The sequence below is a fragment of the Erinaceus europaeus genome, chromosome 20, assembly GCF_950295315.1.
Source record: "Erinaceus europaeus chromosome 20, mEriEur2.1, whole genome shotgun sequence".
Classification (NCBI taxonomy): Eukaryota; Metazoa; Chordata; class Mammalia; order Eulipotyphla; family Erinaceidae; genus Erinaceus; species Erinaceus europaeus.
Window position 1 is genome coordinate 10,591,699 of NC_080181.1, and position 13,906 is coordinate 10,605,604.

The window sequence follows — 13,906 nt, forward strand, 5'->3', positions numbered from 1 at the left end:
TGACAAAGGATCTAGAAAGAAGATTCAAGCAACCTGGACCCATAGTTAATTCAGCACTGCAACCTGCCCTTGCCTCAGGGCCACTAACCCTCAGTCAGGCAGACGGATTTTCAGAGATAAGTTCCTGGCCTACAGTCAGTGAGGGGCATAAGGAGGGGAGAGGGGAGTGGAGGTCAACACTAGCATCCAGGACTGGCCCCATCATCAATGCTCTCCAACCTCCTTGTAAGAGTCAAGTGCACAGCTAAACCCTTTCTGATTTTTGTGACTCAAGCCCAGTCACAAAAATCCTTTTCTATTAGGGACCAAAAGGGGACTGAAGAATAACTGATGTACTAAAATCATAGTAATTCTAAAACAAAGAGGACTATAAAAGGCTAGTCAGTCTGCCTGGCTGCAGGTAGATGCCCAGATCACCCCCAAGACATCACTGCCCTCATTTCAGATACATATTCAGGGTGGACAACCCTAGGGCTTTCCTTTGTGATCTTCCCATTGTCTCCTACTACCTTTCATGATTAAAACAAAATCTTAAAGCATGCACTTAGCTCTACCTTCTTTCATTCCAGCTTTCCCAGGCCTGAGATCCTAATGTCCTCCTTTCTTGGTCTGAAGAATTCTAATTCCTCAAATCTATTTTCAGAAGTTGAAAGGCATTTATTCTATGTCACCTGCACCAAGTCTTTGCTTAGATGATACCTCAGGTGACAGAGAAATCATTAATTAATGCTCTAACTCCCTCTACCTTTGGACTGCTCTTTCTATTTTAAATTCAGGCTGTGGTGTGTGGCTCCCCAACAGAGATCCTGTCCCTCCCCACTAGAAGTCAGAAAGCAGGTATAACCATTTTTCCACTCTCTGTTCACATGGTTCTTGGCATGGCTCTGAGCGTCACTGGTCCAGTCTCCCCTCACAGGTGAGTTTACTCTCTGCTAACAAATTTCAGTTCATCTCACCCTCCCCCCCTTATACTGTGTGCAGAATGTGTCCCAGAAATGGTTGTGCTAGTGCAGAGAAGGGGTCTGCTGAACTCAGAGTAGGGCAGAACCATCAAATGTGTATTTTTGGAGTCATCCTCTGAATCAGGGATCAGGAACTAGTCACTGTTCCCTGAGGAGTCTCTGGCGAAAGCAGTACCTGCACACATAACAGATGCTTGGCTGCTCCGACAAGGGTCTTTCCAAACAGACAGATCTAACTTCCAGGTGATGAAGAATGCCAAGCTGTGCCCCCTCAGGCTGTACTAGGCTTGCCACACATCCTCTCCAGACCAGCTGCAAAACCTTTACCCCAAGGCAACATCTTATCTGGAGATATGAGTCCTCAATAAATGTTTCCCTTCCTCCTTGTCCAAACATTTGCTCCTTGAGCCTTTATTGTCTGACTTATAGAAACAGTCCTTTGAAGTTCTGAGGTCTCTAAGAGACTAGCACCCAGTCCTGACTTGTCCACTGCCAGAGTGTTTGTGACCCATGTCCAGTGAGGGTCACCTGCATATGGTTCCAGGCAGGGCTGGTGTCACAGCACTCTCTCATCATTCTCAATCAGAGGCCAGCAAACTACAAGCCATTGGCCAAAATCCAGACTGCCTCCCATTTATGTATGGTCCAAGAGATGAGGATGGTTTCCTATTTTTTAAAATTATTATTTTCTTATGTGATGCTGGGGAGTGAGCCTAGGATATTCATTATACCACTAAACGGCCTGCTTAGTCCAACTGTTTATCCTATTATTGTTATCATTATTATTAAGCGAAAAAAGTGGGGCACTACAGAAGCTCCCACCATCCACAGAGGCCCTGGTGTGGGCTTTGGGGTGCCCAGGTGGTACCAAGCATCAACCCCAGGCTTCAGGCATGGCAAGGTGCATGCCTTACCTGCCAAGTCAACTCCTGGGACCTGTGTTCACACAGTTGAAAAACAAAACAAGGACTATCTTGTGACACGTGAAAAATGAAATGAACACTTCAGAGTCCACAAATAAAGCTTTATAAGTAGCACAGCCACGTGCATTTGCTCACACGCCATGCATGGCCATTCCCACTGAACAAAGCGGAGGAGAATCACTGCAGCACAGACAGCACAGCCACAAGGTCTGAAACATGAACCATCTTGCCATTTATAGAGACAACCATCCCACCATGGTCTGACTATACATGGCCTTGAAAAAACCTTTGCTGCTTTTCTTCAATGGGGCTTTTCCTCAGTCAAGTTGGGGAAGATGTCCGCCCTATGGATAAGGGACTTGAGCTTGAGGCACTTGGTGACAGCTGGGCCTGCAGAGCACACCTGCAGCCAGGGAAGAGGGGAGGGGTGGAGCAGTTCCTTCTAGGTGGGCAATCCCATCTCCCACTCCCTCATCCTCTCCTAGTGGGGCACCAGCCTATGCCCGTGACACTGACTTCTTCTTGCCCCAAGTAGCAACTTATCATCCATCCCTTTCTCTTTCCTTTCTTCCAAGGGGAGCTCTTTCCACCCTGGTCCTCAACTTCCCTGATTTTCGTCATGTTATCCAAGGCAGAGGTGAGAAACATGTCCCTCACTCAAAGCTAGATGGGGATGGGGAGGCAGAGGGGTAAGGGGTGCCCCCAGAAACACAGCCTGCTGCAAGAATCAGAGAAAGCAGAGAGGCACAGCTCCCCTTCCGGGCCCTGGAAGAGTGCTTGGCTGAGTCCCCAAGGAGACCTAGATCCAAGTCCTCCCCCACCCCTGCACTTGCCTAAATCAAGCAAGTAACTAACAATGCAACTGAGGTGTGGGGGAGTCAGGCCAGCCACCGGGTATCTATTTTCTGAAAACACATGGCAAGTCTCTAAGCCAAATGCAGTCTGGGCCAAAAAATAAACAAATCCCTTTAATTCCCTGAGAAAGGAGCTATGACTTCACCCTCTCTCTAGTCCTCTCCTACTGTCCAGGGCCATGGTCCAGGGCTGGCTCCCAGAGTGGGGGAGGGGGAGGTTGCCCTGTGTGGCCACCTGCCTCTGGACCCACCTGCCTGACTCCACCTGCCTCCCCTCTCTTGCAAGCCTCTGACCCAGGCCTCTGTCCCCCACCAGGGGCACCCCAGAGCTGAATTGGTGGATGGAGAGCAGCAGCACATGGTCTGTCCACACCTCTCCCAGCTCTGGCCAGTTCTCCATGACGCACTGCTAATTCAGTCCTCTGCCCCCTTTTCTCCAAGTTAGAGGGCCCGGCCCGGCACAATCTGGGGGCCTAGGGCATCCATCAGCCCCATAACAAACCCCTCCATCACCAGGCACCCGCTCCTGCTCCAAAGCTCTGTTCCAGCTGTTACTGAAAGAAGGGGCAGAGAGGGGGCGGTGGGGAGAGAAAAGCTGGGGAGGGAGAAGAATGTGGCATCTCTGCAGCATGATGTCACGCTGGCTCCTTCTGGAACCCCAGTACAGAACAGAAGCAAACAACATGGACTCCGGATAGGCTGCCTGAAAGATTTGTGTTCCCGGCAGGTCTGCGCAGCGGGCCAGCTGAAGGAAGCACACACAGCAGACAGCCCTTCTGGCCAGACCCCTGAGGCAGAGCCCTCCCCCACCCCAACAATCGCGGAGTAAACAAAGATGAACTGACACACGGGCACACACACAGCGCCAGCACGCGTGAGCACTAACCTGGAAGCCATTAGGACCGAAGTGGAGTGCAGTGCAGAGAACTCATTCATTCATGCATTGGGCAGTGGGGGCGGGGCAGGGAGCGGGGCCCTGAGGGCGCTGGAGGGCACTCACCTCCATGACCAGCCCACTGCCCGGGTGCTAGCGGGGAGGGGAGTGGGGGGCAGGGTGCTCAGAAGCCGGGGCAGCGGCCTCGCTCCGGAATGTTAAGCATGACTCCCTTGTACTCCCCTGTGCCCCCCGCCTCCCTCTGCGCCGTTAAGTGGTGTGGTCCTGCCAGGCGGACTCTAGCGCCTCTCCCGCGCCCTGGCCGCGCTCTCCCCAGACTGGCTGGCAGACAGCTGTGCTCCAGCTCCGCACGCGCGCGCAGACACACTCAGACACGCACCCTGGCCGCGCGCACACGCCTGCACACATGCACGCCCCGCCGCCCGCCGCTTTACATAATGCAACTCTCCGCTGCAGTCCGCCAGCTCTCAATTATTCATGCCGGCTCCGGGGAGGGAGCCACGGGGGCTGGCAGGAGACATTTCCTCTTCATCCTCAAATCTGACAAAACACAGGCCGAGCTCCCGGGAGGCGCTGCTCCCTCCGCGGCCACCAATTACTTCCCAGGTGTTGCCTAATAGGTCAACTTGTGTCGAGGCGGTGACATGGCATCCAAACACGGCGCCAGGCTCAGAACAGAGTCTGCATCTTTCAAAGGCTGGTAGCCGCTGGGCTGCGGAGCCTGGGGAACTGCGGGAAGCAGAGAGCTGGGCCCAGCTCAGCATCTGCGCGAGAAAATGGCTGAGGGCTGCCTTGGGGCCTTACCCCCACGATCAAGGCAAGGGCGCCTACCTCTGCAGCCGGTCAGACCTTACGGAAAAAAAAATCACACCAAGTCAAGCACCTCCCATAATGACAAAGCGGGGCCATCTGAGTTTGAAAACTCTAAAATACACCTCCTAAAATGGTTTTCTCTCCTACCTGAGGAGGTGTCCCAGTAGTTAGAGCACAGGACTTGCATGCCTGAGACTCAGGGTTTGATTTCAGGCATTTCATATGCTGGGGTGGAACTCTTGCCTCTTATAAAAGCAAGCAAATCAATAAGTCTTTTCAACAGTTGCCTTTTCTTTTGTCCATTCACTGACATGCTGATCCTAAATGATGCTCCAGACAAATATCTGCCCACCGAGAGGTGCTCTGTTCAACAACAAAATGAAGGACTATTTTTCAAATTTATTTTCCCTTTTGTCGCCCTTGTTGTAGTTATTATTGTCGTTGTTATTGATGTCATCGTTGTTAGATAGGACAGAGAGAAATGGAAAGAGAAGGGGAGAGAAAGACAGATACCTGCAGACCTGCTTCACCACCTATGAAGTGGTTCCCCTGCAGGTGGGGAGCCAGGGGCTTGAACTGGGATCCTTATGCTGCTGGTCCTGGCACTTTGCGCCACGTGTGCTTAACCCACTGTGCTACTGCCCTACTTTTAAAGTCATTTCCAATGAACTACAGCTGCTGAAGGCCCCTTGGTGAGACTGGCTGAGCCAGAGACCAAATCTCCTGACTGGAAGCCCCCAGCATAAACAACCAGGACCAATAGTCCAACTATGGCTGAGGATCTGCAGACCATCCTCGCTCTGAGGAGCCAGCTGAGAGGCAAAGCCCAGGACCAGCATGCTCAGGTTTGATGCTCAGCAAGGCACATGCCATATCTGTCTCACTAAATAAATCAATCTTTAAAAAAATAAACAAACACTGATGAGGAAATAGCATAATGGTTATGCAAAAAGACATGCCTGAGGCATCAGGCCTCAGGTTCAATCCCCAGCAACACCAGAAACCAGATCTGAGCAGTGCTCTGGGAAAAACAAACACACACATACATACATACAAAGATAAGCACTATCATCTCTGGAGGGAGAGGAACTAGGCCAAAACAAACAACACCTGCATGGTTAGTTCAGTGCTTCTCAAGCTGCTATGGTCTGAGGCTCTTGTTCAAGCACTGATCTGGATGTAGTATTGTCTAGAGAGGGCCGACCAGCTTTGAGGTGACACTCCTGTTGCTGTGACTTGGGCAGCACTCTGAACAGCAAAGGATGCCTATGCTTTTCTCCATCTCTAGGCATTTCCCTAAAAGGCAGAGCTGGGCCTGTCCTCTAGCTGTCCCCCAGCACAGTTGTCTGGAAGAATTTCACTACACAGGAGCTAAAATGACCTGGGGTCTGAGTCTGCACAGCTGCTACCTGCCTCCTTGTCTGCCTTAAGGCCAGCCTCTCCTGAAGTGCCCCTGGCTTTGATCCAGCCACGTGCCTTCACTCCTCTTCCTCCAGAGGAAGACCCCAGGGTCTTCTGAGTCAAATCCACATTCAAAGCTGAGTCTTGCAAGTTAGGTTCTGCTGCCTTCTGGCTCTGAGACTCAGTAAAGTCTTTTCTGCCTCCCTGAGCTAGACTCAGTTTCTTAATCAGAAAAAAATCAGCACCATATTCTTCCTCCCTCACACCGGTGAAGAAGATGAAATAACACAAACACAAAAATGTGCCCCAGGGAAGATGGCTCTGTCCCCTGCCCCTGCTCTGATAAATTATAATACAAAATGGAGAGCTTAATTGTAGAGTCTGTTGTTCTCACTGTCCCTTCCTCTACCCCCCAAAGATGGCAGGCCCATGTCCTTCCAACAGGTGAGAGTACTGAGTACAGCACTTGTATACAGAAAATACTTCTGAATGATGGTCCTTCCTCTACAGAGGCCATGAACACACCCCCAAGCCCTAACCTTGGCCTCCCCCTCATGTACCATGAGGCTCCTTCCACTGCAAAGTGTAGATTCCTGCTCTTCCCATACAGCTCTGCACAGTTTTCTCGTATTAATAGCTGCAATGGTTTAGGCTGAGAGTAGCAGTTAACAGGGCTGGTGCAGGTGACACCAGTGTGACTTCAAGTGCTGGTTCTCTATATAATCTGTGGCCTCTGCAAAGCTGGCCTCAGCAGACTCTAGACCGTTTGATTTTTAAGACAGTCACAAAACTAACAGTAATTACTAGCTTGTATGAGGACTGAACAAGATAGGTACACGTGGCAAGCTTCCCACTGGGACTTTGAGCTCACCTTGCCAACAGGTGAAAACTTCAGTTATCAATTCTAGTCCAAACTACAGATAGCTTGCTTTCTTCCTTGCTTTTCTTTTTTTCTCTTTCTTTCTCTTCCCTTTTTTATTTTATTTTTTTGAAAAACACAATGAGATATATGTCTTCAGTGATGAAACAGAAACCTTCACCCGAGTCTGAATGTGAGAAGCCTTACACTTAAGATGCATGAGGTATGTGCTTGGTGTTTCCTCCAAAACGTTCTCTGCCTGTTCTTCCTAAATTGGACCACACTAAATAAGCAACAGAGCAGCAAATCAGAAATACGGACTCTGTTTACAGAAGCTCCTCACTTTCATTGCATAAAACCAAAATTACCTTCTCTCTCTCTCTCCCCCTATCCCTTCCCTCCTCTCAAACAAAAGCAGCACATGTGAGCACACAGCACACTAGCACTGTGCTATCTCTCTGGTGGTCTTTTTACCACCCCCCCCCACCAGAGTTATTGCTGGGGCTTGGTGCCTGCACAACTCCACCACTACCAACAGACATTTTTAAAATAGAGGTGAGAGGCAGGGAGAAGGAAAAACAGCTGTAGCACTGTTCCAGCACTTGTGAATCTTCCCCCTGCTGGTGAGGACTGGAGCTTGGACCTGGGTTCTTGAGCACAGTAATGTATGTTCTATTGGGTCTGCCACCACCTAGCCCCTATTAGTGATTCTTAATATAAAGCTTTCTCTATTCACCTTTGTGGTGAGGGCTGTGTCCTGCACTGATGCTCACTGATGTTCTACTATAGTAATGACCAAAAAGATGCTCAGCTGAGTGTGACATCATCCTCCCCACCCCACACCCAGATACTCAATAACAATTGGCTAGAGCCGTTTAGAGCAGCCAGTGAAGCACCCACGATTTTCATTGGTTTGATATGTGTTCTCTCATTGGACACCAGCCCTTTTACATTTTACAGATGAGGGAACTGAGATACCTCAGGGGCTCAGTAACTTCTGAGGATCACAGGGTACACAGAGAAGCCAGGATTCATCTCCCACTCTCACTCTGGACCACCACACACTGTGACAATGGCCAGTTGATGGCAGTGGCCAAAGGAAAAAAGAGGCAAGTTAACAGAAGAAGGACATGGAAACCCAGCATCTTTGAAAACATCTGGAAAGGAAGAAGCTAAATTGTTAGCTGGAGGGGTCTGTATATATCCAGAGAATTAAAAAACAGAGGAGTTGTGAAAGGTATTTTATGTCAGTCTCTGTAATGTGGTAAGAAGAATTTGTGTGGTCTGTCATCAAGGACTGGGGAGACCTTATTCAGCAACTCTGTCCCAGTGCATATTCATGTAGCCTCCTCAAATGCTGAATTCCATTCAGCAAGCATGCAGCCGGGAAGGTGGCCCAGCAGGTGGAGTCCAGGATCTGTGTGCATATGGTGGAGTGATGCTCTGTTTCTCTCTCTCTTCTTAAGTACATACATCCTTTATTTAAGGAACCTTACTGCAAGACAACTGATGACTCACAGATTTCCATTCCACCCTGTAAATTCCTAGACTCGACTCTACAGAAACGGCCTGGGAGTGTCCAAATAGGTGTATTGACTGTCTCTGACCTAGCTGTAACCCAAGACCTCACATTAAAACTGCATGTCTCACATGAAGAGCAGTAATGTCTATGCAATTAAAACCCAAAGCAAGAAATGGACAGCCAGCAGTGGGGGGGGGGGGGGGGTTTGGCAGCTCTAACATGCCTTTCCCTCTGGGACATTACAACTCATTCAACCAGGGCCCACAGTTTAGGTGCAACTTCAGCAGGAATGAAAGACCTCCACAGAGACGCTGCAGCACAGAAAGATAAAGAGACTTTGCTCCCAGGTGACTGAGGGGCAGAGCTTGCTGGGGTTCATGCTCCTTCCATGTTAATCAAAGCTCACTTTATTGTGCATGCCAACTCTCTCTCCAATTTTTTTTAATCCTGATCCAAACAGAATCATTAGTTCCAAAATATCACCTTTTACTCTCCTAAACACCAATTCTAGATATTCATTCAGAATCAAATGAGCATTCTGTGCTCTATGATCTCTAAACTCTACAGCACTTCAGAGTCACCCAGGAGTTTTCACAAATTCCAAGCCCAGGTCACAGACCATTGTCAGTTATATCAGAGTGTCAGGGGGTAAGAGCCAGCCTTCAGTTTTATAAAGTTTCCAGGTGATTACAATGTGCAGCAAAAGCGTAGGGATCACTGGCCTATATAGTTTTTAAATGACTGATTTAATGAGAGGAGGAGGAAGAAAGGGCCAGGCAGTGGTATATCTGATAGAATGCACACATTACCTTGTGCAAAGACCCAGTCCCCATCTGCAAAGGGAATATCTTTATGAACAGTGAAACAGTGCTACAAGTCTCTCTCCTGCTGTCTATTTTTTTTTTTTTTTTTTTTGCTCCCAAGGTATTGCTGCAGCTTGGTGCCGGCAGTATGAAGCCACTGCTCCTGACAACCATTTTCTCCCCCTATTTTATAGGACAGGACAGAGAGAAAATTGAGAGAGGAGGGGGAGATGGAGATGGAGAGGGAGAGAAGCTGCTCCCTGCAGGAGGGGAGTGGGGGTGCTTAGTACTATGTGCACTTAACCAGGTATGTCACACCACCTTGCCGCCTCTATCTTTATCTCTCTATCTCTCTTTTTTTTCCTTTTCATTTCTTTTATTCATTTTTTTTGCCTCCAGGGTTATTGTTGGGGCTCGGTGCCTGCACCATGAATCCTGGAGGCTACTTTTTTCCCTTTTGTTGCCCTTGTAGTTTCATTGTTGTTGTGGCTATTATTATTGTTTATATTATTACTGTTGTTATTGATATCACTGTTGTTGGATAGGACAGAGAGAAATGGAGAGAGGAAGGGAAGACAGAGAGGGGGAGAGAAAGACAGACACCAGCAGACCTGCTTCACCTCTTGTGAAGCAACCCCTCTGCAGGTGGGGAGCCGGGGGCTCAAACTGGAATACTTATGCCGGTCCTTGTGCTTTGTGTCATGTGTGCTTAACCCACTGTGCTACCGCCTGACCTCCTCTATCTCTATTTATATCTCTCTCTATCTCTGTATCTATATCCCCCTTCCCTCTCAACTTTTATGTTTCTATCCAAAATAAATTTGAGAGGGGGTGGTGAGAGAGGGAGAGAAGAAGAACTAGAGAACCAGAGCATCATCAGAGCATGTGATACAGGACTGAACCCAGAACCTCAGGGTTGACAGTCCAATGCTTTATTGCTATGCTACCTCCTAGGTTGCCGGACATTCCTCCCCCACCCCCAAGCTTATGCATGACTCCACTGCTCCTGGTGCCTTTTTTGCTTACTTTTAGATAGAGGGTAAGAGACAGAGAGGGAGATGGACTGCAAGAGAAGGAGAGATACCACAGCACTGCTGCACTGCCTGTAAAGCTCCCCTGTGCAGGTGCTCCCATGTGGTAGACAGTGGTTTGAACCTGGGTGCTTAAGCCTAGGAAGGTATGCTTCCCCTCCCCACCAGGGAGCCATCTCTCAGGCCCTGATCTACACAACTTTAACTTTGGTTGTCTGGTCATGGGGTCTGGCATCAGGATGGAGTGCACAGAGCCTGGAGCAAGTGTGCGCAGGTTAACCCTTTCATGTGTCCCATCCCCATTTTCTCAGACTTGTTTCCAGAGAGCTTCTCGATACGTCCTCTGGAGGTTACTCTATCTCCAAACCTTCCCCAGGGTCTCTTTCCTTGTTTGTTTTTATTTTATTTTTAATTTTTACTAGTGATTTATAATGATTAACAAGATTGCAAGACAACAGGGGTACAATTCTATACAGTTCCTACCACCAGAGTTCTGTGTCCCATCCCTTCCATTGGAAACTTGCGTATTCTTTATCCCACTGGGCGTATGGACCAACATTCCCTGTGGGTCTGAGCACTGCTGTGCAGGTTTACCGAATCCCAGGATTCACGCATGCAACACATGCACTATCCCAGAGCCACCATGCAGCGCCCAGGTCTCCTTCCAGCCTACCACACAGACCATGGCCGTGAATGGAATGCATGTGACCAGGGTAGTGAAAGGACATTTTGTGAAGTTTCAAGAAAAGGCCCAGTCTCAGACTCAGGCCTCAGTACCAGTAATGAATTTCTCGAGTGTCCTGTCCCCTGGGTCAGACAGATGACCACGCCCCAGCTCCTGGCCCTCTGCCCACCTCAGGATATTCAGAGACACTAAGCCCTTCTCCAAATCACCTCCTTGCAGAGGTAACTGACCTCTCCTTAATCCTGGATTAAGGTTTTACAAAGAGAAGGCTGCTTGTTGGTGCCCCCATTAAGATGTGAACATGCTGTACATGCAGATTTCAGTCCCCATGGCCCCTGGCTGGATGTGTGGGCACCATGACTGTCCCCTCCACCTCCCTCCACCCTATGCCTGCTCTTCCTGTGACCTAGAGAAGACCAGCCCTCCTGGCAGCAAGGAGAGCTCACACCATGGCATCACACCAGTTGCAGGAAAGGGAGGGAGGGACAGAATGGCTGAGGGAACCCTAGTGAGGCAACTGTGTTAAGTGGCCGGTGGATGGATGGAAATGAGACTCAGGAGGTGATGATATGGATACAGACGTCATTTTGTAATGCAGTGCACCTGAAAGAGCTGCCCTGATAAAATCAATTTTCATTTTATTTCTTTTTTTAATATTTATTTATTTTCCCTTTTGTTGCCCTTGTTTTTTTATTCTTGTGGTTATTATTGTTGTTACTGATGTCATCATTGTTGGATAGGACAGAAAGAAATGAAGAGAGGAAGGGAAGACAGAGAGAGGATGCCTACAGACCTGCTTCACTACCCCTGCAGGTGGGGAACTGGAGGCTTGAACCGGGATCCTTACACTGGTCCTTGCACTTTGCGCCAAGTGCGCTTAACCCGCTGTGCTACTGCCTGACTCCCGTTGATTTTATTTCTTATGTAGTGCCACAGATCAAGTGCATGAATGATATATCAGAGTCACCTCACTGGCCCAGCTTTCATTTTTTCTATTTTTAGAGGGAGAAACATCAGAGTGCCACTTCACCACCCATGCAGCTCCCCTTGGTCTGTCCTTGGTGCCCCTCCATGATGTCAGGGATTGGGCTCCCACCTGCAAGGGAATCGCTTCACGGGCAGTGAAGCAGGTCTGCAGGTGTCTATCTTTCTCTCCCCCTCTCTCTGTCTTCCCCTCCTCTCTCCATTTCTCTCTGTCCTATCCAACAATAACGATATCAATAATAGCTACAACAATAAAACAAGGGCAACAAAAGGGAATAAATATAAAAAAAGAAAAAAAGAAAATATTTGAAAATGCAACATAAATAATTGACACTAATAATACTAAGGCAACAAAGATGAGTTCTGTGGCCACAGAGTGAGACAAAAGACAAAAACAGCAATGCTGACTGCAAAGGACAGAGGCAGGAGCCAGGCCACACCCCAGTCTTCCTACCTTCCTGTGGCCTATATTTCAGCCTCCGTTTCTGCTTTGCCTACTTCTGCATCCTGTTGGCGATCACAAGCTAAAGCACATCAGTATGTGATGTTCCTGTGCCGGGCAGCTGGGGGTTCCCCCCCCCCCCAATTCAATCCTCAGTGCACTGAGCCTGGCCTGACTTCTTGGTGGAAAACTAGTGGAGACTAGATAGAAACAGGCAGGGATAGCCAGCAAAGATCTAAGAAGACAAGGAGCCAAGTGGCAAGCTGGGACGTCCACTACACACACACATATACTACGATATGCTGAGAGTACCGCCCCAATCCAAGGCCAAGTCCCCTCTTGCTCTGTGTACTTCAGAGGCTGCCTGATGACAAGGAAATTGTACAAGATGCCCCACACCCCATGCAAGGATCCTTTTATTACAAAGCATGAAGTTTGAAGGTGTAGGAGTCAGGTCCTCTATGGATGAACAGCATGGGCTCAGCAAGAATCCAAATAAATATATGATCACTCCTCAGCTTTCTGGCTAAGACCAAATGAAAACTTTTAACATGGCTATAAGAATAATTAACACACACCTGGGCCTCTGCAACAGAAACGCATGAGGGAGGTAGAGCCTATAACAAATATATTGGGCTGTCAGAAAAGTCATGACATATGTCTATGCAAAAGTGTGTCACAACTGTTCCAATGACCCAACAGCTGCTAGGCACAGCAGAGACAGACACCACAGCTCCTCAACACAGAGAGGACTGCGCTTCATAAGGCCTCAGATCTTGATCCGAGATGCCTAAAAGTAAATGTCAAATATTCAAGAAGAGAGAGGAAGCCCAAGGAGAGAAGAGCCTTTTATGTTTCTCCAGAGAGGAGTGATTCAATGGCATCATTAAGTGTGAGGTCATCAGGATTGTTCTTAAAGTTCAGGCAGACAGACTTTCAGTAAGAGGCTAGTTCATAGAATGAGCTCCTAGTCAAGAGGCTGGCTTTATATGCCCACTTCTAGGCTGGCCCTGCTCTGAGGACTCACATGTGGCTGTGCAGTGCTAGGAACGGCCTTCCAGACAGGATGGGGAGGAACCTGGGCTTGCCCTTCAGTTCCTGATGCTACTCTATGTATACCTCTCCAGAAAGAGAGTGACAGCTTTCTCTCTACTGTCGGGAGCCATAAATACACCCACAGACTCCATAAATCTTTATTATAAGGCCTTAAAAAAAGTTCTTTAGGGCTAGAGATATAACATGGTGGTTATGCAAAAAAAAAAAAAAATTACATGCCAGAGGATCAGAAAGTTCCAGGTTCAGTCCCCAGCAGCATCACCACAGCCAGAACTGAGAAGTACTCCAGTTTTTAGGAAAAACACACATACATGGGAGTCAGATGGTAGCGCAGCAGGTTAAGCACATGTGGCACAAAGCACAAGGACTGGCCTAAGTATCCGGTTCGAGCCTCCTCCAGCTCCCCACCTACAGGGGAGTCGCTTCACAGGTGGTGAAGCAGGTCTGCAGGTGTCTATCTTTCTCTCCCCCTCTCTGTCTTCCCCTCCTGTCTCCATTTCTCTCTGTCCTATCCAACAATGATGACATCAGTAACAACAACAATAATAACTACAACAATAAAACAAGGACAACAAAAGGGAATAAATAAATATAAAAAAACACACACAGACACACACACACACACGCTAGAGCTTCACACACGCATAATTTCACTGCTTCTGGAGAGACACCACAG

The 13,906-nt window shown here is 48.5% G+C and overlaps 1 protein-coding gene across 10 annotated transcripts in view; it reads right to left on the minus strand.

Moving 5' to 3' along the window:
• GRAMD1B (GRAM domain containing 1B) overlaps nucleotides 1-13,906 on the minus strand; it is a 205,319-nt gene that overhangs the window by 56,776 nt on the left and 134,637 nt on the right. The window contains exon 1 of one of the 10 annotated variants that reach the window (XM_060179859.1): nucleotides 3,626-3,753. The exons of the other annotated variants lie outside the window; for them this stretch is intronic. Within the exon in view, the coding sequence (XP_060035842.1) occupies nucleotides 3,626-3,675 (50 nt within the window). The 5' untranslated portion in view covers nucleotides 3,676-3,753. Of the gene's footprint in view, nucleotides 1-3,625; nucleotides 3,754-13,906 lie in introns of those variants that run through there. 10 annotated transcript variants of the gene reach the window in all.